The sequence below is a fragment of the Salvelinus fontinalis genome, chromosome 41 (assembly GCF_029448725.1).
Source record: "Salvelinus fontinalis isolate EN_2023a chromosome 41, ASM2944872v1, whole genome shotgun sequence".
NCBI classification, from domain to species: Eukaryota; Metazoa; Chordata; class Actinopteri; order Salmoniformes; family Salmonidae; genus Salvelinus; species Salvelinus fontinalis.
The window spans coordinates 15,632,739-15,655,479 of record NC_074705.1 but is presented as its reverse complement, the minus strand read 5'-3'; the positions used below and the strand labels follow the sequence as shown (position 1 = coordinate 15,655,479).

The 22,741-nt window shown below is 42.6% G+C and overlaps 1 protein-coding gene across 1 annotated transcript in view; it reads right to left on the bottom strand.

Moving 5' to 3' along the window:
* LOC129840467 (uncharacterized) overlaps positions 1–22,741 on the bottom strand; it is a 45,783-nt gene that overhangs the window by 3,432 nt on the left and 19,610 nt on the right. Inside the window, exons 22-41 of the mRNA XM_055908367.1 lie at positions 22,517–22,644; positions 22,155–22,299; positions 21,821–21,916; positions 21,573–21,659; positions 21,358–21,436; positions 21,165–21,256; positions 18,817–18,968; positions 18,540–18,698; positions 18,298–18,390; positions 18,146–18,205; positions 17,927–18,044; positions 17,432–17,473; positions 17,211–17,294; positions 16,996–17,094; positions 16,657–16,854; positions 15,659–15,750; positions 15,319–15,458; positions 9,963–10,151; positions 3,746–3,818; positions 3,496–3,604 (exon numbers count right to left, since the gene is read on the bottom strand). Coding sequence (XP_055764342.1) covers positions 3,496–3,604; positions 3,746–3,818; positions 9,963–10,151; positions 15,319–15,458; positions 15,659–15,750; positions 16,657–16,854; positions 16,996–17,094; positions 17,211–17,294; positions 17,432–17,473; positions 17,927–18,044; positions 18,146–18,205; positions 18,298–18,390; positions 18,540–18,698; positions 18,817–18,968; positions 21,165–21,256; positions 21,358–21,436; positions 21,573–21,659; positions 21,821–21,916; positions 22,155–22,299; positions 22,517–22,644 — 2,235 coding nt within the window. The remainder of the gene's footprint in view (positions 1–3,495; positions 3,605–3,745; positions 3,819–9,962; positions 10,152–15,318; positions 15,459–15,658; positions 15,751–16,656; positions 16,855–16,995; positions 17,095–17,210; positions 17,295–17,431; positions 17,474–17,926; positions 18,045–18,145; positions 18,206–18,297; positions 18,391–18,539; positions 18,699–18,816; positions 18,969–21,164; positions 21,257–21,357; positions 21,437–21,572; positions 21,660–21,820; positions 21,917–22,154; positions 22,300–22,516; positions 22,645–22,741) is intronic.

Here is a 22,741-nt window from a genome sequence, read left to right as displayed (position 1 = left end):
TGTTTAGTTTACTAATTCGACCATTTAAAAAAAAACAAGCACGCTTAAAACTTGAAAAGTTGGTCCTCTTAAATGGAATGGAAGCAAGTCCCTGCAGCAATGTTCCAACATCTAGTGGAAAGCCTTCCCAGAAGAATGGAGGCTGTTATAGCAGTAAAGGGGGGAACAACTCCATATTAATGCCCATGATTGTGGAATGAAATGCTCGACGAGCAGGTGTCCACATACTTTTGGTCATATAGTGTAGCATAAAAGTGCATCCTTGTAGCTGTGTAGGCTACTATTGTCAACAGTTTTGCCTTGGGGTAAGTTGAGCCAATGGCCTTGGGGTAGGTTGAGCCAATGGTTTTATGCATAATATATTTAGAAAGTGTTATTCATATGAACTTGAGTGCATTTTCTATGTTAAAGAGCAGACCCCGTGGGGCCGTGTATACAAATGTAAAGCACGCAGGGGTCTAACCCCCCTTGAGGTTCTTAAGAGAACAGCCAGTGTAAAGCACGCAGGGGTCTAACCCTCCCTTGAGGTTCTTAAGAGAACAGCCAGTGTAAAGCACGCAGGGGTCTAACCCCCCTTGTGGTTCTTAAGAGAACAGCCAGTGTAAAGCACGCAGGGGTCTAACCCCCCTTGAGCTTCTTAAGAGAACAGCCAGTGTAAAGCACGCAGGGGTCTAACCCCCCTTGAGCTTCTTAAGAGAACAGCCAGTGTAAAGCACGCAGGGGTCTAACCCCCCTTGAGCTTCTTAAGAGAACAGCCAGTGTAAAGCACGCAGGGGTCTAACCCCCCTTGAGGTTCTTAAGAGAACAGCCAGTGTAAAGCACGCAGGGGTCTAACCCCCCTTGAGGTTCTTAAGAGAACAGCCAGTGTAAAGCACGCAGGGGTCTAACCCCCCTTGAGGTTCTTAAGAGAACAGCCAGTGTAAAGCACGCAGGGGTCTAACCCCCCTTGAGCTTCTTAAGAGAACAGCCAGTGTAAAGCACGCAGGGGTCTAACCCCCCTTGAGGTTCTTAAGAGAACAGCCAGTGTAAAGCACGCAGGGGTCTAACCCCCCTTGAGGTTCTTAAGAGAACAGCCAGTGTAAAGCACGCAGGGGTCTAACCCCCCTTGAGCTTCTTAAGAGAACAGCCAGTGTAAAGCACGCAGGGGTCTAACCCCCCTTGAGGTTCTTAAGAGAACAGCCAGTGTAAAGCACGCAGGGGTCTAACCCCCCTTGAGCTTCTTAAGAGAACAGCCAGTGTAAAGCACGCAGGGGTCTAACCCCCCTTGAGCTTCTTAAGAGAACAGCCAGTGTAAAGCACGCAGGGGTCTAACCCCCCTTGAGGTTCTTAAGAGAACAGCCAGTGTAAAGCACGCAGGGGTCTAACCCCCCTTGAGGTTCTTAAGAGAACAGCCAGTGTAAAGCACGCAGGGGTCTAACCCCCCTTGAGGTTCTTAAGAGAACAGCCAGTGTAAAGCACGCAGGGGTCTAACCCCCCTTGAGGTTCTTAAGAGAACAGCCAGTGTAAAGCACGCAGGGGTCTAACCCCCCTTGAGGTTCTTAAGAGAACAGCCAGTGTAAAGCACGCAGGGGTCTAACCCCCCTTGAGGTTCTTAAGAGAACAGCCAGTGTAAAGCACGCAGGGGTCTAACCCCCCTTGAGCTTCTTAAGAGAACAGCCAGTGTAAAGCACGCAGGAGTCTAACCCCCCTTGAGGTTCTTAAGAGAACAGCCAGTGTAAAGCACGCAGGGGTCTAACCCCCCCTTGAGGTTCTTAAGAGAACAGCCAGTGTAAAGCACGCAGGGGTCTAACCCCCCTTGAGGTTCTTAAGAGAACAGCCAGGTCAGTGAGAGAAGGGAAGAAGTCCATTTGAGCAACAGCAACGGATGAGACAAATAGACTGAAGGACACTGAAGAGTTCCATTGATATAAAAGAAAACTAACATGTATTGGTGTGAAAGAGAGGCTATTATAGAGTAGCAGAGACACACAAGTTCATATCTGATGACATGGAGTCTGAGCTTGCTAAACATATCAAGAATCTCGCAGACCTGTTTCATGGGCTTAGTAGCCTCAAATGTAGAGTACTTGCCTACGAATTGAAACAACATCCCTGTCTAAGACAACTGGTCAAGAAATGGAAGAGTAAGTGATATTGAACAGAGAGATCTACAGTATATCGGAATGTAGGCATTCATTTAAGATATACAATATACAACAACCTCCTTCATTTAATTAAACTTTGACCTACCAGCACCATCACCCACTGTCACAACACTGTCAGGGGACGCCATCACCCACTTACCCCAAGGTGGCTCAATTTACCCTGTCCCTATGCTCAATTTACCCCACACCGGGGGTAAGTTGTGTCAAGAAACCACTTTTTTTGGGACAAGCTGTTTCAGACCTGTTATGTTTACATGAATTCAGATTATTTCCAGGGATGCACAACATCCTGAAATATACCGTATGTATACTGAACCTAAATATAAACACAACATGCAACAATTTCAAAGATTTTACTGAGTTACAGCTCATATATGTAAATCAGTCAATTGAAATAAAGTAATTAGGATTTCACATGACTGCCCACCCACTAATCAGAATTAGTTTTCTGGCACAAAATGTCTTTATTATAGACAGAAATACTGCTCAAACAATCGCACAGGTGAATAAGCCGGATGTGGAGGTCCTGGGCTGGCTTGGTTACAAATTGTCTGTGGTTGTGAGGCTGGTTTGACATACTACCAAATTCTCTATAACGACGTTGGAGGCAGCTTATGATAGAGAAATTAACATTAAATTCTCTGGCAACAGCGCTGGTGGACATTCCTGCAGTCAGCATGCCAATTGCACACTCCCTCAGAACTTGAGACATCTGTGGCATTGTGTTGTGTGACAAAACTGCACATTTTAACGTGGCCTTTTATTGTCCCCAGCACAAGGTGCACCTGTGTAATGATCATGCTGTTTACTCAGCTTTTTGATATGCCACACCTGTCAGGTGGATGGATTCTCTTGGCTAAGGAGAAATGCTTACTATCAGGGATGTAAACAAATTTGTGCTCATAATTTTTGAGAAATAAGCTTTTTGTGAATCTGAAAAAGTATTTATTATTTCAACCATGGGACCAACACTTTACATGTTGCGTTTATATTTTTGTTTAGTGTAGATAGCTTTGGTAGAAATAAAACTACACTCTTACAAAAAAAAGGTGCTATCTAGAACCAAATAGGGTTCTTGGCTGTCCCCGTTGGAGAACCCTTAAAATAACCCATTTTGGTTCCAGATGAAACCATTTTGGATTCAGGTAGAACCCTTTTGGGTTGCATGTAGAACCCTTCCACAAAGGGTTCTACATGGAACCTAACATGGTTCTACCTGGAACCAAAAAGGGTTCTACTATGGGGAGAGCCGCAGAACCCATTTGGAACCCTTTTTCTAAGAGTGTATATTTCCCTTGACATAGTAATACTGAATATCACAGTAAAGACCCAGAGGGGAAATTGCACTTACCACAGCAGTATCAATATTCTTAGGGCTTCCACTCCAATAATGGAGCACTAGCCATCTTTCCAGCTCTTCAAACACTTCTGGCGACATGAGCATCATCTTGTCTTGCAGTCTAGATGGGTGACAAAAACACATTGCAAAAATAAGGGTTAATTAAATCAGATTATGGATTATACCCAAACCAGAACATTGAAAATAAAATGTCTTCCTGTTATAGATTAAGAAATATGTAACGTATGAAGGGTAAACTTACACTGACACTGATATGAAATATTTCTTTATGTATCCTGTGTCGGTGGGACTCTCCACTTCCATGGGCTCTGATGCTGGAAAACAAAATGGTGGACCAGATGGACGATTAAGAGGTGTTGTTTAGGGATGCACCGATATTACATTTTTGTCCGATACTGATATATTCCTTGCCAAAAAACCCCGATACCGATAATCAATATTAACAATTTTTAGCGGCCTTTTAAGCGTTCTAGTACAGTTAAATAGTTAGCACATACACACACAGACGCAGCGGTCTAAGGCACTGCATCTCAGTGCAAGAGGCAACACTACAGTCCCTGGCTCGAATCCAGGCTGTATCACATCCGGCCGTTATTGGGAGTCCCATAGGGCGGCACACAATTAGCCCAGCGTCATCCAGGTGAGGCCGTTATTGTAAATAAGAATTTGTTCTGAACTGACTTGTCTAGTTAAATAGAAAGGATACACACACCACTGACTAAAAAGTAATTTTGTTGGCATTTACGTACAGTGGCTTGTGAAAGTATTCACCCCACTTGGCATTTTTCCTATTATGTTGCCTTACACCCAATAATTAAAATATAATTTTTTTGGGGGGGGGGGTTTGTATTATTTTATTTACACAACATGCCTACCACTTTGAAGATGCAAAATATTTTTTATTGTGAAACAAACAAGAAATAAGACAAAAAAACAGATAAACTTGAGCGTGCATAACTATTCACCCCCCCAAAGTCAATACTTTGTAGAGCCACCTTTTGCAGCAATTAAAGCTGCAAGTCTCTTGGGGTATGTCTCTATAAGCTTGGCACATCTAGCCACTGGGATTTTTGCCAATTCTTCAAGGCAAAACTGCTCTCGCTCCTTCAAGTTGGATGGGTTCCACTGGTGTACAGCAATCTTTAAGTCATACCACAGATTCTCAATTGGATTGAGGTTTGGGCTTTGACTAGGCGATTCCAAGACATTTAAAGGTTTTCTCTTAAACCACTTGAGTGTTGTTTAGCAGTATGCTTAGGGTCATTGTCCTGCTGGAAGGTGAACATCCGTCCCAGTCTCAAATCTCTGGAAGACTGAACCAGGTTTCCCTCAAGAATTTCCCTGTGTTTAGTGCCATCCATCATTCCTTCAATTCTGACCAGTTTCCCAGTCCCTGCCATATGAAAAACATCCTCACAGTATGATGCTACCACCACCATGCTTCAATGTGAGGATGGTGTTCTCGGGGTGATGAAAGGTGTTGGGTTTGCACCAGACATAGCGTTTTCCTTGATGGCCAAAAAGCTACATTTTAGTCTCATCTGACCAGAGTACCTTCTTCCATATGTTTGGGGAGTCTCCCATATTCCTTTTGGCGAACACCAAATGTGGTTGTTTATTTTTTTCTTTAAGCAATGGCTTTTTTTGGCCACTCTTCCGTAAAGCCCAGCTCTGTGGAGTGTACGACTTAAAGTGGTCCTATGGACAGATACTCCAATCTCTGCTGTGGAGCTTTGCAGCTCTTTCAGTGTTATCTTTGGTCTCTTTGTTGCCTCTCTGACTAATGTCCTCCTTGCCTGGTCCGTGAGTTTTGGTGGGCGGCCCTCTCTTGGCAGGTTTGTTGTTATGCCATATTCTTTCCATTTTTTTAATAATGGATTCAATGGTGCTCCGTGGGATGTTCAAAGTTTCAGATATTTTTTTATAACCCAACCCTGATCTGTACTTCTCCACAACTTTGTCCCTGATTTGTTTGGAGAGCTCCTTGGTCTTCATAGTGTCACTTGATAGGTGGTGCCCCTTGCTTAGTGGTGTTGCAGACTCTGGGGCCTTTCAGAACAGGTGTATATATACTGAGATCATATGACACTTAAGATTGCACACAGGTGGACTTTTTAACTAATGATGTGACTTCTGAATGTAATTGGTTGCACCAGATCTTATTTAGAGGCTTCATAGCAAAGGGGGTGAATACATATGCACGCACCACTTTTCCGTTTTGAATTATTTTTTAAACAAGTAATTTTTATTTATTTCATGTCACCAAATTTGGACTATTACATGAAATCCAAATAAAAATCTATTTAAAATTACAGGTTGTAATGCAACAAAATATAAAAAATGTCAAGGGGGTGAATACTTTTGCAAGGCACTGTATGTCCCCATTACCAGTAAAACAAAACCTATTTTTCACTTACTTGCTGTTTCATTGTTCATTTGTTCAGTTGTTTCATTCTCAACCAGGATTTCATCATGCATGTCAAGCAGTGAAGTTTCAGCTCTGTCTGTCCGTGGCCTCTCTTCCTCGGTGCACACTGTCATTGTGTCTTTTTCCATCTTGTCCAGCTGTGTACGTAACATTTCACGTAAACCCTGTTTCTTGTCTGCAGCGAAGTAGCGGTCCTTGTACCTAGCATCGAGCATGGTGGCGACACAGTAAAGAGGCTCAGAGAGAATACCACCGAATCGCTTGTTCACAGCCTCGAGTACTTTTGTAAGTTAACCCAACGGTCTGTGTCGGCAGTTTTGTTGAGCAGGCGTCTCAATGCCATGACAGGGGGTATCACGTCTGCTGCAGATGCAGTTGAGATGATTTCTCGAGTCAGTTGTTCGAATGGAGCTAGGAGTGTTCATGTTTCCAAGTTTCAAACATGTTCTCAAATGAAATTGAAATGGCAGCAGCGGTATGAGAACCAGCACATTCTTGAGCATGCAATACGGCTTTCCTCAGTACAAAATCCTCGTCGACCCGCTGTGCTGTCAGACTCATAATGCTCATGGGGCTGACATCGCTGGCCCAAATGACAGCCGTGGAGCTAATAGCAGTGACGCTCATGGATGTGAGTTTCAACAATAATGTGTAACTCCGGTAGGGCAACATCTGAAAAATAGTGTGCTCGACCAGTCGGCGAAAGCCAAAATCATCCACGACAAAGCACGGTTGATTGTCAAGGGCAACGGATTCCATTATCTTGGCGTTAATGGGTTTCGCCTTTTAGTTGCTCACTGAATGTTCTTACTCTTTCAAATGACTGCTGGACTTGAACTTGTTTAGTTGTTGGAAGTGTGCGCTTAGTATTTTTCTGCTTTTGTTCTGTGTAGCGCTGTATTTTCTGTGGCGTCATTACGTCATCTACCAATGGTATATAGGTATGCACATCAGCTTTGACATCGGTTTTGCACATCGGAGTTAAACTAGACATCATGCCGATGCTGATGTTGCCATTTTTTAGCTAATATCGTCTGATTCCGATATGCTCACCAATATATTGTGCATCCCTAGTGTTGTTCATAATAAACATCCCCAACATTTTTACCAGACATCATGGTCATTAAGGGGATTTTAAACACAGAAATATAATGCCTAATCTCATCACTTCTATTTTCATATCAACATTAGATTTTTAATTCCTATAATTCTATAATGTGAAATCTATCATGACTTATTATTATTTTGTAAACACTTATATTTAATATGCCGATAGTCGATGTCGGTGCCCGCATGGAAAACTAATCTGTCTGTTTAACCTAGAGACTTTTGTTTTTTGCATGGACTGCGTCTCAATACACAACATCCGCCGATGATGTCGGTTGACCCCATCTGCGGTGGAAACAGGCAGTTCTACAGCAGAGTGACCCCATTATGGAAAGCTAAGACTCATGGCTGTTTTGCTTCACGGGACTCGTTTGAAGTCGGTCCCTTCGGCATGCCAACTTTGTTTTTCTTCCCACGAAAACATCTGTCAAGTCCGAACTGTTTAAGCCAGAAACAAAATCACCCCACTATGGAAAGCTGAGACACACACGAACGGGTCAGCTGTTTTGCTCTACGACACCCACAAGCTTAACCCCTAGGAGTCTAAGGCGATATCTATAAAGCTAACATATAGAATTGTTTTATTTTGATCATAAGATGGACCAGCTATTTTTCGGACCTCTGTAGGTATACCCAAAAAAAACTTTAGAACCCTTTAGAATTACCTGGATTTATGCATAAATGTCTCGTAAAATGTGATCTGTTCTTCCTCTAAGTAACAACAATAGACAAACAGTGTGCTTAAACTAATAACACACAAACTATTGTATTTTTCTTGTCTATATTGAATACATAATTTAAACATTCACAGTGTAGGTTGGAAAAAGTACCCCTAGGCTAATGACTTCACCCAAAGGAGTCAGCTAACCTGGAGTCCAATCAATGAGACGAGATTGGAGATGTTGGTTAGAGCTGCCCTGCCCTATAAAAAACACTCACAAAATGTGAGTTTGCTATTCACAAGAAGCATTGCCTGATGTGAACCATGCCTCGAACAAAAGAGATCTCAGAAGACCTACGATTAAGAATTGTTGACTTGCATAAAGCTGGAATGATTAAAAAGGTCTCTCAAAAAGCCTTGATGTTCATCAGTCCACGGTAAGACAAATTGTCAATAAATGGAAAAAGTTCAGCACTGTTGCTACTCTCCCTAGGAGTGGCCGTCCTGCAAAGATGACTGCAAGAGCACAGTGCAGAATGCTCAATGAGGTTAAGAATAATCCTAGAGTGTCAGCTAAAGACTTACAGAAATCTCTGGAACATGGTAACATCTCTGTTAACGAGTCTACGATACGTAAAACACTAAACAAGAATGGTGTTTATGGGAGGACACCATGGAAGAAGCCACTGCTGTCCAAAAAGTTCGCAAAAGAGTACCTGGATGTTCCACAGCACTTCTGGCAAAATATTCTGTGGAAAGATTAAACTAAAGTTGAGTTGTTTGGAAGGAACACACAACACTATGTGTGGAGAAAAAAAGGCACAGCACAGCACACCAACATCAAAACCTCATTCCAACTGTAAAGTATGGTGGAGGGAGCATCATGGTTTGGAGCTGCTTTGCTGCCTCAGGGCCTGGACATCTTGCTATCACTGACGGAAAAATGAATTCCCAAGTTTATTGAGACATTTTGCAGGACAATGTAAGGCTATCTGTCCGCCAAAGGAAGCTCAACAGAAGTTGGGTGATGCAACAGGACAACGACCCAAAACACAGAAGTAAATCATCAACAGAATGGCTTCAACAGAAGAAAATACGCCTTATGGAGTGAACCAGTAAGAGACCTGACCTCAACCCAATTTAAAATGCTTGTGGCATGACCTCGAGAGCGGTTCAAACCAGACATCTTAATAATATTGCTTAACTGAAACAGTTTTGTAAAGATTGTTGGAATCAGCTAAACTTTGAACAATGAGATATTAAATAAATGATAGAGACAAAGCCTTGAATAGAAAGAGTGTAAAAAGCCAGAAGGCTTTGGAATGTGTTTGATGGAGGAGAGGAGAGCGATGTGTTGATATAGGGAAGACAGATGGATATCTGTGAGTCAGGAGGTGAGGTCAGTTCCCCTTAAGGGAGTAATCAGGGTTGCTATCTGGTTACCGTATTTCCCGTGGAGCCATAAACTGTAAGGAAGAGGAGTGTTTTAAGTAGGATGTATATAAACTGTGATGTCTGAAATGTTCTGCTGTCTGATTTTCAGCTGTACAGAACCTTTGGGAAGAATTAAACTTGGTTAAAGCTTCTCTAGTGTCCGTGGGTTATTTATCTAAAAAATAAGAACCCAACATTTACATTACATTTAAGTCATTTAGCAGACGCTCTTATCCAGAGCGACTTACAAATTGGTGCATTCACCTTATGACATCCAACAAGATAAATGGTCCAAAAATCCTCCTGACCGTTGTGCAGGTCTGATCCGCAACTACAGAAAACGTTTGGTTGAGTTTATTGCTGCCAAAGGAGGGTCAACCAGTTATTAAATCCAAGGGTTCACATACTTTTTCCACCCTACACAGCGAATGTTTACACAGTGTGTTCAATAAAGACATGAAAACATATATTTCTTGTGCGTTATTAGTTTAAGCAGACTGTTTGTCTATTGTTGTGACTTAGATGAAGATCAGATCAAATTGTATGACCAATTTATGCAGAAATCCAGGTAATTCCAAAACGACGCTGAGCCAATTATGCGCCGCACTATGGGACTCCCAATCACGGCCAGTTGTGATCCAGCCTGGATTCGAACCAGGGTGTCTGTAGTGACACCTCTAGCACTGAGATGCAGTGCTTTAGCCCGCTGCGCCACTCGGGAGACCAACTCACATGGCCAAAAAGAAATCAAAATGAAGTATGGTTTGAGGTGTCTGGAAAGCATCAGGAACAAAAAAAACAACACCAAAAAGGTTGCTGGATGCTTACCCTCAGAGGCCCTGGTGTAGTACTTTCCGAAAGCCTCGTCTTTGGGGATGTCTGGGTAGAGGAAGTGGAGTGGGTTCTCTGGGATGTTCCCAGCTGCCATCACCTTGTAGTTGCGGATGATTTCAGGCAGAGAGATGACAGACAGCTTCTTCTTGGTATAGGGCTCCACAGCATGGAATACAGGCTTATCTGTGGAACATGGGTGATAGGTACAGTTGAAGTCGGAAGTTTACATACACCTCAGCCAAATACATTTAAACTCAGTTTTTCACAATTCCTGACATTTAATCCTCGTGAACATTCCCTGTCTTAGGTCAGTTAGGATCACCACTTTATTTTAAGAATGTGAAATGTCAGAATAATAGTAGAGAGAATGATTTCTTTCTTTCATCACATTCCCAGTGGGTCAGAAGTTTACATACACTCAATTAGTATTTGGTAATTGTATTTGGTAATTGTTTAACTTGGGTCAAATGTTTTAGGTAGCCTTCCACAAGCTTCCCACAATAAGTAGAATTTTGGCCCATTCCTCCTGACAGAGCTGGTGTAACTTAGTGAGGTTTGTAGGCCTCCTTGCTCGCACACGCTTTTTCAGTTCTGCCCACAAATTTTCTATAGTATTGAGGTCAGGGCTTTGTGATGGCCACTCCAATACCTTGACTTTGTTGTCCTTAAGCCATTTTGCCACAACTTTGAAAGTATGCTTGGGGTCATTGTCCATTTGGAAGACTCATTTGCAACCAAGTTTTAACTTCCTGACTGATGTCTTGAGATGTTGCTTCCAATATATTCACATAATTTTCCTCCCTCATGATGCCATCTATTTTGTGAAGTGCACCAGTCCCTCCTGCAGCAAAGCACCACCACAACATGATGTTGCCACCCCCGTGCTTCACGGTTGGGATGGTGTTTTTCGGCTTGCAAGCCTAACCCTGTTACCTCCACGCATACCGATGGTCATTATGGCCAAACAGTTCTATTTTTGTTTCATCAGACCAGACGACATTTCTCCAAAAAGTACGATCTTTGTCCCCATGTGCAGTTGCAAACCAGGTTGCTAGGTGTTTCGTCATTTTTTTTTTACCCCCCTTTTTCTCCCCAATTTCGTGGTATCCAATTGTTAGTAGTTACTGTCTTGTCTCATCGCTACAACTCCCGTACATGCTCGGGAGAGACGAAGGTCGAGAGCCATGCGTCCTCCGAAACTCAACCCAACCAAGCCGCACTGCGCGCATCCAACCTGGAAGCGCGCATCCAACCTGGAAGCGCGCATCCAACCTGGAAGCCAGCCACCCGGGAGGCAGTCTGGCTTTTTTATGGCGGTTATGGAGCAGTGGCTTCTTCCTTGCTGAGTGGCCTTTCAGGTTATGTTGATGTAGGAATCGTTTTATTGTGGATATAGATACTTTTGTACCCGTTTCCTCAAGCATCTTCACAAGGTCCTTTGCTGTTGTTCTGGGATTGATTTGCACCTTTCGCACCACAGTACATTCATTTCTAGGAGTCAGAACGCGTCTCCTTCCTGAGAGGTATAACGGCTGCGTGGTCCCATGGTGTTTATACTTGCGTACTATTGTTTGTACAGATGAACGTGGTACCTTCAGGCATTTGGAAATTGCTCACAAGGATGAACCAGACTTATGGAGGTCTACAATTTTTTTTCTGAGGTCTTGGCTGATTTCTTTTGATTTTCCCATGATGTCAAGCTAAGAGGCACTGAGTTTGAAGATAGGCCTTGAAATACATCCACAGGTACACCTCCAATTGGCTCAAATTATGTAAATTAGCCTATCAGAAGCTTCTAAAGCCATGACATAATTTTCTGGAATTTTCCAAGCTGTTTAAAGGCACAGTCAACTTAGTGTATGTGTAAACTTCTGACCCACTGGAATTGTGATTCAGTGAATTATAAGTGAAATAATCTGTCTGTAAACAATTGTTGGAAAAATTACTTGTGTCATGCACAAAGTAGATGTCCTAACTGTCTTGCCAAAGCTACAGTTTGTTAACAAGAAATTTGTGGAGTGGTTGAAAAACGAGTTTATGACTCCAATCTAACAGGCTGACTACAACGCTCGCGTCGCGTGCGCTCGCGTTTCTAAATAAATTTTGAATCTATATTTTTCAATTATTGCACCCTCACTGCTCGCGCGCGCACCAGCGAGCATCCACGTTGCCAAGGGCTAAAATAGAAGTCAGTTCTATTTGTGAGACAGATCGCGCTGCAAGTCCTGCCTCTCCCATCTCCTCATTGGTTTATAGAAGCAGGTACCCACATGCCATCTCCTTATTGGTTATACCCACGTGGGTGACAGAGACGAATGAGGTCAGAGGCGGTAATGCACCTAATTTATGAAAGTTGCCAATCGCAATATAAAGTCAAGAGAAGAAAAATCCTGTTTTATGTGTGGATTAATTGGCGGAGTAGATGACCTTGTGCATTTCAGGTAAAATAACAACTCAATGTTTATATCCCAGGACAAATTAGCTAGCAACAGCAAGCTAGCTAAATAGGTCAAATTACCTAGCAAGTGCAAGCTAACTAGCTAAATTTCCATAAATGTTTAATGCTTCTCGACGTGTCTCCAAATTAATATAATTGGTTCAGAGTTTGTTTTGATATTTTAACTGCGTGTCGTGATCGCGTTTGGTGTGGGGGGACAAAATACATTTATGCACGATGGCGCACGCGCGTAGCCGGTTTGGGTTCCGTGTAAGTGTATGTAAACTTCCGACTTCAACTCTATATCACTGGCGACAGGTTTAGCATTCATCTTTGCATTCTAACAGAAAGTAGGCTGGCCCTCTTTGACATCGCATTGGTCAAAAAATTGCATTCTGTTAATTTATAAAGCCCTTTTGCAACAAAAAAACCTGCATTTACCTAACATTGTTACTAACATATAGAAGTACGATGGAGAGATGGTTAACTCTTGAAATTCATTCTGTCACTACAGATTTAGGATAAAACGGCTTTTAGTTGATTTGCACCTCATTTATGGAACCATTTTGAGAATAACCTACAGTTGGATGCATTGGTGGTCAGATGACGCGGATGACTACACTACAGACTGTTTTGCAAGCACAGACTGGAATACGTTCCGGGTTCATCCGCATTGAGCTAAAGGCTAGAGCTGCCGCTTTCAAGGAGCGGGACACTAATCTAGACGCTTAGACGAAATCCCGCTATGCCCTCAGACGAACCATCAAACAAGCAAAGCGTCAATACAGGATTAAGAATCATACTTCACCGGCTCTGACGCTCGTCGGGTGTGGCAGGGCTTGAAAACTATTACGGACTACAAAGGGAAACCCAGACGCGAGCTGACCAGTGACGGGAGCCTACCAGACGAGCTAAATGCTTTTTATGCTCGCTTCGAGGCAAGCAACACTGAACGCTCTCGCATGCACGAGAGCACCAGCTGTTCTGGATGACTGTGTGATAATGCTCTCGATAGCCGATGTGAGCAAGACCTTTAAACAGGGCAACATTCACACCAGGACATGTACTCAAAGCATGCACGGACCAACTGGCAAATGTCTTCATTGACATTTTCAACCTCTCCCTGACTGAGTCTGTAATACCTACATGTTTCAAGCAGACCACCATAGTCTCTGTGCCCAGGGAAGCGAAGGTAACATGCCTAAATGATTACCGCCCCGTAGCACTCACGTCGGTAGCCATGAAGTGCTTTGAAAGGCTGGTCATGGCTCACATCAACAACATCCTCCCAGATACCCTAGACCCACTAATTTGCATACTGCCCCAACAGATCCACAGATGACGCAATCTCAAATCACACTCCACACTGCCCTTTCCCACCTGGACAAAAGGAACACCTATGTGAGAATGCTGTTCATTGACTATAGCTCAGCGTTCAACACCATAGTGCCCACGAAGCTCATCACTAAGCTAAGGACCCTGGGACTAAACATCTCCCTCTGCAACTGGATCCTGGACTTCTTGACAGGTCGCCCCCAGGTGGTAAGGGTAGACAACAATACGTCTGCCACGCTGATCCTCAAAACTGGGGCCCCTCAGGGGTGTGTATTTAGTCCCCTCCTGTACTCCCTGTTCACCCACGACTGCGTGGCCAAACACGACTCTAACACCAGCATTACGTTTGCTGACGAATCAACAGTGGTAGGCCTGACCAACAACGAGATAGCCTATAGGGAGGAGGTCAGAGAACTGGCAGTGTGGTGCCAGGACAACCTCTCCCTCAATGTGAGCAAGACAAAGGAGCTGATCATGGACTACAGGAAAAGGGTGGGCCCGAACAGGCCCCCATTAACATCAACAGGGCTGTCGGGGAGCGGGTCAAGAGCTTCAAGTTTCTTGGTGTCCACATCACCAACAAACTATCATGGTCCAAACACACAAAGACAGCCGTGAAGAGGACAAGACAAAAAAAACTCCCCTCAGGAGACTGAAAAGATTTGGCATGGGTCCCCAGATCCTCAAAAAGTTCTACAGCTGCACCTTCGAGAGCATCCTGACCGGTTGCATCACTGCCTGGTATGGCAACTGCTCGGCATCTGACCGTAAGGCGCTACAGAGGGTAGTGAGTACGGCCCAGAACATCACTGGGGCCAAGCTTCCTGCCATCCAGGACCTATATAATAAGCGGTGTCAGAGGAAAGCCCATAAAATTGTCAGAGACTCCAGTCACTCAAGTCATAGACTGATTTCTCTGCTACCGCACAGCAAGCAGTAACGGATCGCCAAGTCTAGGACCAAAAGGCTCCTTAACAGCTTCTACCCCCAAGCCATAAGACTGATGAACAATTAATCAAATGGCCACCGGACTATTACATTGACCCCCCCCCCCCTCCATTTGTTTTGTGATCTGCTGCTACTTGCTGTTTATTCTCTAACCATAGTCACTTCACCCCTACCTACATGTACAAATTACCTCTAACCTGTACCCCCGCACACTGACTCGGTACCGGTACCCCCTGTATATAGCCTCGTTATTGTTATGTTACATTTTATTATTTTTTACTTTAGTTTATTTGGTAAATATTTTCTTAACTCTTCTTGAACTGCACTGTTGGTTAAGGACTTGTAAGTAAGCATTTCACGGTAAGGTCTACACTTGTTGTATTCGACGCATGTGACAAATAAAGTTTGATTTGGTCCCTTTTGGGCAATTCAGTTTGTTGGTTGAGGACCTCTTTATTGAGAATTTATTATTTATTTTTATGCAAGTGTTTGGTCTATACTCCCATGCTGCCTTCTGGATTCCACTCTGCTAGAATCAAAAATAAATAAATAAACAAACACATATTAAAATATAACACCTTTAATTGTAAATGGCTACAGTGTGTGTCCGTGCGCACGTGTGCTCCTCACCGTTTAGATCGTGTTCCACCCAAGTGAATGTGATGGCTCCGTCTCTGCTACTCTCACTGAAGCGCAGCAGGAACGTGCCTGGACACTTCCCAGTCAGCATGGCCTTTGCCCTCTCCTTACTCACAAAGCCCAGAATGCAACTGTAGTGGGAGAGAACAAGCACCATTTCTTTATTACTTACATTACTGTATTTGTTTTAGTAGGAAGGGACAATGCACATTGTTCCTCATGTCTGTCAATGTGCCAGAAGTAGCCATTCAGCTAATATGTCATCCCTGTAAGAGCACTAGTTATTTGCTTTTGTAATGTGCAATTCCAAAAAGAGTAAAGAAAAACTCACCCATCATTCCACAGGGACAGCAGATGTCTCTTGATGAAGTCCAGGATGTCTTTGATCCACAGCCAGAAGGGAAACCTCTTCTCACTGAGGCTCTGTAGTTGACACAAGGAAACACTTACTAGAGGTCCTCCTCATATATATATACAGTATATCTTTGTGAACTGTAAATATTTTAAAACAAAGTACAACTTATAAAAGGCTTTACATAGCATACATAAAGGCTTCATACGCACTACATAAATGCTTCACAAATCATCTTTATTTTTATTTATTTTTATTTTACCGTTATTTTACCAGGTAAGTTGACTGAGAACACGTTCTCATTTGCAGCAACGACCTGGGGAATAGTTACAGGGGAGAGGAGGGGGATGAATGAGCCAATTGTAAACTGGGGATTATTAGGTGACCATGATGGTTTGAGGGCCAGATTGGGAATTTAGCCAGGACACCGGGGTTAACACCCCTACTCTTACGATAAGTGCCATGGGATCTTTAATGACCTCAGAGAGTCAGGACACCCGTTTAACGTCCCATCCGAAAGACGGCACCCTACACAGGGCAGTGTCCCCAATCACTGCCCTGGGGCATTGGGATATTTTTTTAGACCAGAGGAAAGAGTGCCTCCTACTGGCCCTCCAACACCACTTCCAGCAGCATCTGGTCTCCCATCCAGGGACTGACCAGGACCAACCCTGCTTAGCTTCAGAAGCAAGCCAGCAGTGGTATGCATGCATCTTCAAGTGCATGTCATATTCTATAAATGGTGTATAAACATACATAGTACATTGTCACATTTGGCAAGTCACCCTACAGTGGGAGTTGTTTTGTCACCCTTTCTACACCAATTGTAGTGTATGATTTACACTTATAGATGATTTGTGAAGCATTTATGTAGTGTTTAGGAAGCATTTATGTTTGCTAAAGTATATACATCCTTTATCAGTTGTACTTTGTTTAAATTGGGACCAAATATTCTGTGTACTGTAATCCTAACCTACCTTGACAGCACCGAACATGGCCCAGGGGATAAGGCCCTCAGGATTCCTCTGTGCTTTCTGGCCCAGTAGTTTGTCAGCCAGCATGCCTAGCTGCTCATCATTGAGCCCCCTCTTGGTGACAGAGGAGAACTGCCAGCTCAGCACCTCAGATAGCTGACCCCAGGACGCTGCAGGAGGGCTCAGGAAGAACTCCAGGTTCTGTTCCAACAAATCAGTCATATTTATTTAAAAACTCATTTTTAAATCAAGTTGTCACAAAGTGCTTGACAGTAACCAGGCATAACACCTTCAAGGCAAGGAAAAACTCCTTCGAAGGAAGGAACCTTGAGAGAAGACTACCTGGGGCTCGCTGGTCAGCATGTTGTACCACAGGATGGAGGCCCAGCCACTGGGCAGCTGGGTGACGTTGGAGATGACCACGATAGGCAGGGAGATGGTCTAAAAAGGACCAGAGGCCAGAGAAAGTCAAAGTCAAATGAAATAAGGCCAGAGCGCTGTTGGACCTCATAACAATGGGAGTGTAGGCCTGAATCTCTATATTTCAGATCACTTACCCCTAGTTTGATTTCCAGACCTGACTGGTTGAGTTCCGACTCAAAGCAGATGCAGTGCAGCTCCTCTGTCACAATGAGAGGCCCCTGGAATAACATGGACAGACAGAGAAACATAATCCGCACCAGAATGTATTTAATAGTTATCATGAAATTCACAAATACTGTACAGATTACATGGTCATTACAGCCCATTAAGACCAATCAGAAACCAACTCTATTACCTCTTTCTTTCCTCTTCCAGTCACTCTCTGCTCTTGTAGTTGCTGTATTGATATCAAAGAATAAACTGTAAAGCAGGGATCATCAACTACTGTAGATTCAGCTGCAGGCCGATATTTTCTTGAGAGGATGGTCAGGGCATAATTACAAATCATTTGTAGCCTACAAACTGACCGCAAGAAGCCCAAACAGATCTAATATTTGACTAAAACATAATCATTTCAAACGTACTTACGTTTGTATACGGTCACATATATTCATTTAATATGCATGGGAATACTTTAGAACAGATTTCCAAAATTAAAATCACTCGGAGCTGATTTGCTGGGGTTTTTAACAGTAATAAATAAATAAAAATACAACTTTAATAAATAAAATGACCACCAGTTGGGGAACCCTGCTGAAAAGAGTGATGACAGTGCAGGTCCAAACAGACAAATGGGACAAGTCATTCAGATTTAGTGCCCTGTATGCCATTTGAAATGGTGCTAGCTTACCAAATGTAAAAACTCTGCAGCCAAGATTCCATTCGACTGCTCCATAGTCATAACCTTTGTGTTGGTACCCAATATGTTGAACTTACGAACGTTGAACTGAGGGAACTTATGGAGTGAACTGACGGAGAGAAAATAAAAAGTGCATCCACTTTTAAGGTAGGTTTTCACATCCCAAATTCAAGAGCAGGACAAAATAACACACAACACTAATTTACTTACTTGTCAAACAAAGCTTTCACTTTGAGTTGATAGTTGAATTCCTGGAGCTTCACAAGAAATCTAGAGGAGAGGAAATACAAATTAAAACTCTCCCAGGACTGTAAGGATCCATAGGAACTACAGATGGTAGGTGCTGTTGTGTTTGTGCTTACCTGAGCTTCACAGTGAACTGCATCTTTGTCTGCAGCACCAGAGGTCTCTGTGGATGTGTGAGCATACAGGGCTGTCTCTCTACCACCAAGGAACTAAGAGACACACCACAGAGACACAAGGAATTTTGAGGTGATATACTGTATAGAGGAATATATATATATATAATTTAAATGATCAAAAACGGCAGCAAAAAACAAATAGTGGGTCTTTAACTTCGGAATACAAGTGTTTTGTCACTCACTGTTCAAGGAGGTTCTGTAACAGTGCCAAGGCCCGCCCCTCCAGGAAGCCTTTCTGCTGTTTGATTGGGTCGCTGTCGTATGTATACTTCTGCTCTAGTTCCTGGAGCTCCTTCAGCTGCTGCCTCACCTGCTGCAGGCTTTCTGCCACCGCTGTGAACCTACAGGGGAAGAAGATGAAGCAGAATAAGAACAATACTTTATTTTGTTGGGTTCCTTTATTCATATTTTTGCTTGATCAGACAAGAGATGCCCAAAAGAATGAACTAGTCTCCTCACCAGTTCTGCAGTTGGTCCAGACATGCGTTGGGTGGTCCTCCAATACAGGAGCTCTGCTGCCTCTTCTTCCACTCAGGCAGCTCCTCTGAGATCAGGTCTGACTGGACCGCCTCGGCCATGTTGAGCACCTCCGCCAACTGGCCAACCACTTCCTGTGGAGGCAGACAACAACATACGTATAGTTATTATTTACTCTATAAACGTCATCTACTCTTCAATATGAGCATGCTGGTTATAACTAGATAATACACTCTTAGTCATTCAGACAGACTATGATACATGGTATTCTTAGCGGTGCTTGATGCATGATTATTCATGCTTTTTGTCATTGCATTTTTTTATTCACAGTACAATGTCATGGTAAAATGTCCCTGTTTCACCTCATCATGACTACAGGTCGACCGATTCTGATTTTTCATCACCGATACCGATTATTGGAGGACCCAAAAAAGCTGATACCGATTAAATCGGCCGATTTATATATATATATATATAATAATGACAATTACAACAATACTGAATGAACGATGAACACTTATATTTTAACTTAATATAATACATAAATAAAATCTATTTAGTCTCAAATAAATAATGAAACATGTTCAATTTGATTTAAATAATGCATGTGTTGGAGAAGAAATTAAAAGTGCAATATGTGCCATGTAAAAAACTAACGTTTAAGTTCCTTGCTCAGAACATGAGAACATACGAAAGCTGATGGTTCCTTATAACACGAGTCTTCAATATTCACAGTTTAGAAGTTTAAGGTTGTAGTTATCGGAATTATGATGCGTCAACTATTTCTCTCTCTACCATTTGTATTTCATTTACCTTTGACTATTGGATGTTCTTATAGGCACTTTAGTATTGCCAACCTAATCTCGGGAGTTGACAGGCTTGAAGTCATTAACAGCGCTGTGCTTCAAGCATTGTTAAGGGCTGCTGGCAAACGCAGTCAAGTGCTGTTTGAATGAATGCTTACGAGCCTGCTGTTGTCTACCACCGCTCAGTCAGACTGCTCTATCAAACATCAAATCATAGACACACAAAAATACGAGCCTTAGGTCATTAATATGGTCAAATCCAGAAACTATCATTTCGAAAACAAAACGTTTATTATTTCAGTGAAATACGGAACCATTACGTATTTTATCGAACGGGTGGCAACCCTAAGTCTAAATATTTCTTTTACATTGCACATCCTTCAATGTCATGTCATAATTATGTAAAATTCTGTCCAATTAATTACGGTCTTTGTTAGGAAGAAATGGTGCGGCCAAACGGCTGCATATACCCTGACTCTGCTTGCACTGAACGCAAGAGAAGTGACACAATTTCCCTAGTTAATAGTGCCTGCTAACATGTATTTATTTTAACAAAATATGCAGGTTTAAAAATATATACTTCTGTGTATTGATTTGAATGGAGGCATTGATGTTTATGGTTAGGTATATTTGTGCAACGATTGTGCATTTCTCGCAAATGTGCTTTTGTTAAATCATCACCAGTGTCACGATCGTCAATGGGTGAGAGAGAGGACCAAGGCGCAGCGTGTGCAAAATACATTCTCTTTTATTGAGAGAAGGGAAAAAACACGCAACGAACACTATAACAAAACGAAACAAAACAACAAACGATCGTGAAGCTATAAACGTAAGTGCACACAATAGCTACAAACGTACAACATAGACAATTACCCACATAAACCTAGTGCCTATGGCTGTCTTAAATATGGCTCCCAATCAGAGACAATTAATGACATCTGTCTCTGATTATGGTTGCCTGAATGGTTCTCAGACACAGCTAGACACCTACACTAAACACAAACCCATCTACTCTACTTAACCCCCTAAACCATACAACCACCCTAGACAATACAAAAACACATACCTTCCCCATGTCACACCCTGACCTAACTAAAATAATAAAGGAAACAAAGAATACTAAGGCCAGGGCGTGACAACCAGTTTGGCGAAGTTGAAGTAGGCTGTGATTCGATGATAAATTAACAGGCACGGCTTTGATTATACGCAACGCAGGACAAGCTAGTTAACCTAGTAATATCGTCAACCATGTGTAGTTAACTAGTGATTATGTGAAGATTGATAGTTTATGAGATAAGTTTAATGCTAGCTAGCAACTTACCTTGGCTCCTTGCTGCACTCGCATAACAGGTGGTCAGCCTGCCACGCAATCTCCTCGTGGATTGCAATGTAAATCGGCCATAATCGGCATCCAAAAAGGCCAATTACAAATTGTTATGAAAACTTGAAATCGGCACTAATTAAAATCGGCCACGCCGATTAATTGTTCGACCTCTAATCATGACCCATCATGACCCCTCTTACCACTCTCTTGAACTTCAGCTTGAAACACATCTCTGCAATCAGCAGCTTCTCGTGTTCCAGCTGTTTGGGTGTCAGCCCGTTCATTTCATGTTCTAAAGTGGGAGAAGGAAAAACATTCACTTACTGACTATATTTGAAACACAGACCTGTAAATAGATGATATATTACAGACAGAGAGAATAAAACACCTCACCTCTGTTCTTAAGAGTATTTTCCTTAAAGTCATGCTCGTCTTGAAGGTATTCCAGAGACTTTACATTCTGATCCGCTTCCTAGCAAGTGAGATAAACACGTTGGATCAGATAGATGGCAAACCTGACATGCACGAACATGTACTGCAAATCACTGATGGAACTGTTCCACCAGGAAACAATCAACATATAGTATATGATGGAAATGATAACTCACCTGAACCTTGTTTTTCATGTCTTTCACTTTGTTGTCCAGCTTTTGCTTCTCCAGAACCATGCTGGTCTGTGTGTTTTCTCTGTCGGTCTGAGAAGAAAATACTGTTCATTTAACTCTACAGTTAAAGCATGTAAACACTCCGATATACAGTTATGTATCATCTACAATATCTGACAGCACGTATAGAGAAAGATGTGTGGTGATTTTATTAATTACAATGTATGTCAAAACAAGTTCATGTAGGGCACCTCTATGCTTTTGGCAGCAGCCAGAATCCTCTGCTCCTCCTTCAGGTTTCTGGAGATGATCATGGCCATTTTAACGGGGTCCTCCTGAAAGAGGTCCTGTAAAAGTGGGTACTTTATTACTATAAACCCCAAAAACATTTACTGACACTGGGGTCATAAATTCCACATCAACAACTCATTCAAAATCAATATATTTCAGGAGTTAAAAGGGGAAATTAGCAACAGAATGTATAACTTCTAATTAATCATTCCTGTAACATACAAGCAATAAAGTATGGAAGGCCACATGCAGTAAGGTCTGTCCTGAAAAGATGTAACTGAGATAATACTACACCTGGAGGTTTCCCTTGATCTTGCGGATGTTGTGTTGTCGCGGGAGGTCTTTCTCCAGGGCGAAGCGGCTGTGTTGGTCGTCAAGATGGGCTAGGAGGTCGTGGAAGCGGACAGTGGCCAGGGATTCGTCAACAGCCACATTATCCCTATGGATTGGATCATTGACATACTGTATATCAATCTCAGAACAGCAACATTATCTCTACATAGATATGGATTCACAGGGGAATCAAGATTGGATGAACGAGATGAAATACAGATATAATTGAAAAGGGTAGAGTACAGTAGAATACCGGTCAAATAGAATAGATCTTTGTATATCCATTTAACAGCAGCCTGCAGTCTTCAACCCTGCTTGCTTACCAGTCGATGCTCTCAATCCACTTGCTGAGGGACTGTCTGATGTCCATGGGGAAGGAGTCATCATAGATCTGGTGGACCTGCTCCTGGTATTTAGGGTCCAGTAGGGTCAGCTGGCACCACTGGGCCATCTAGACCAATGAGCAATAACAGTAAACTTATTACGAAAATGTATGTCTATGATAGAAACAGGAACCTGGCTACAACATGAATAATAATTCACCTTTA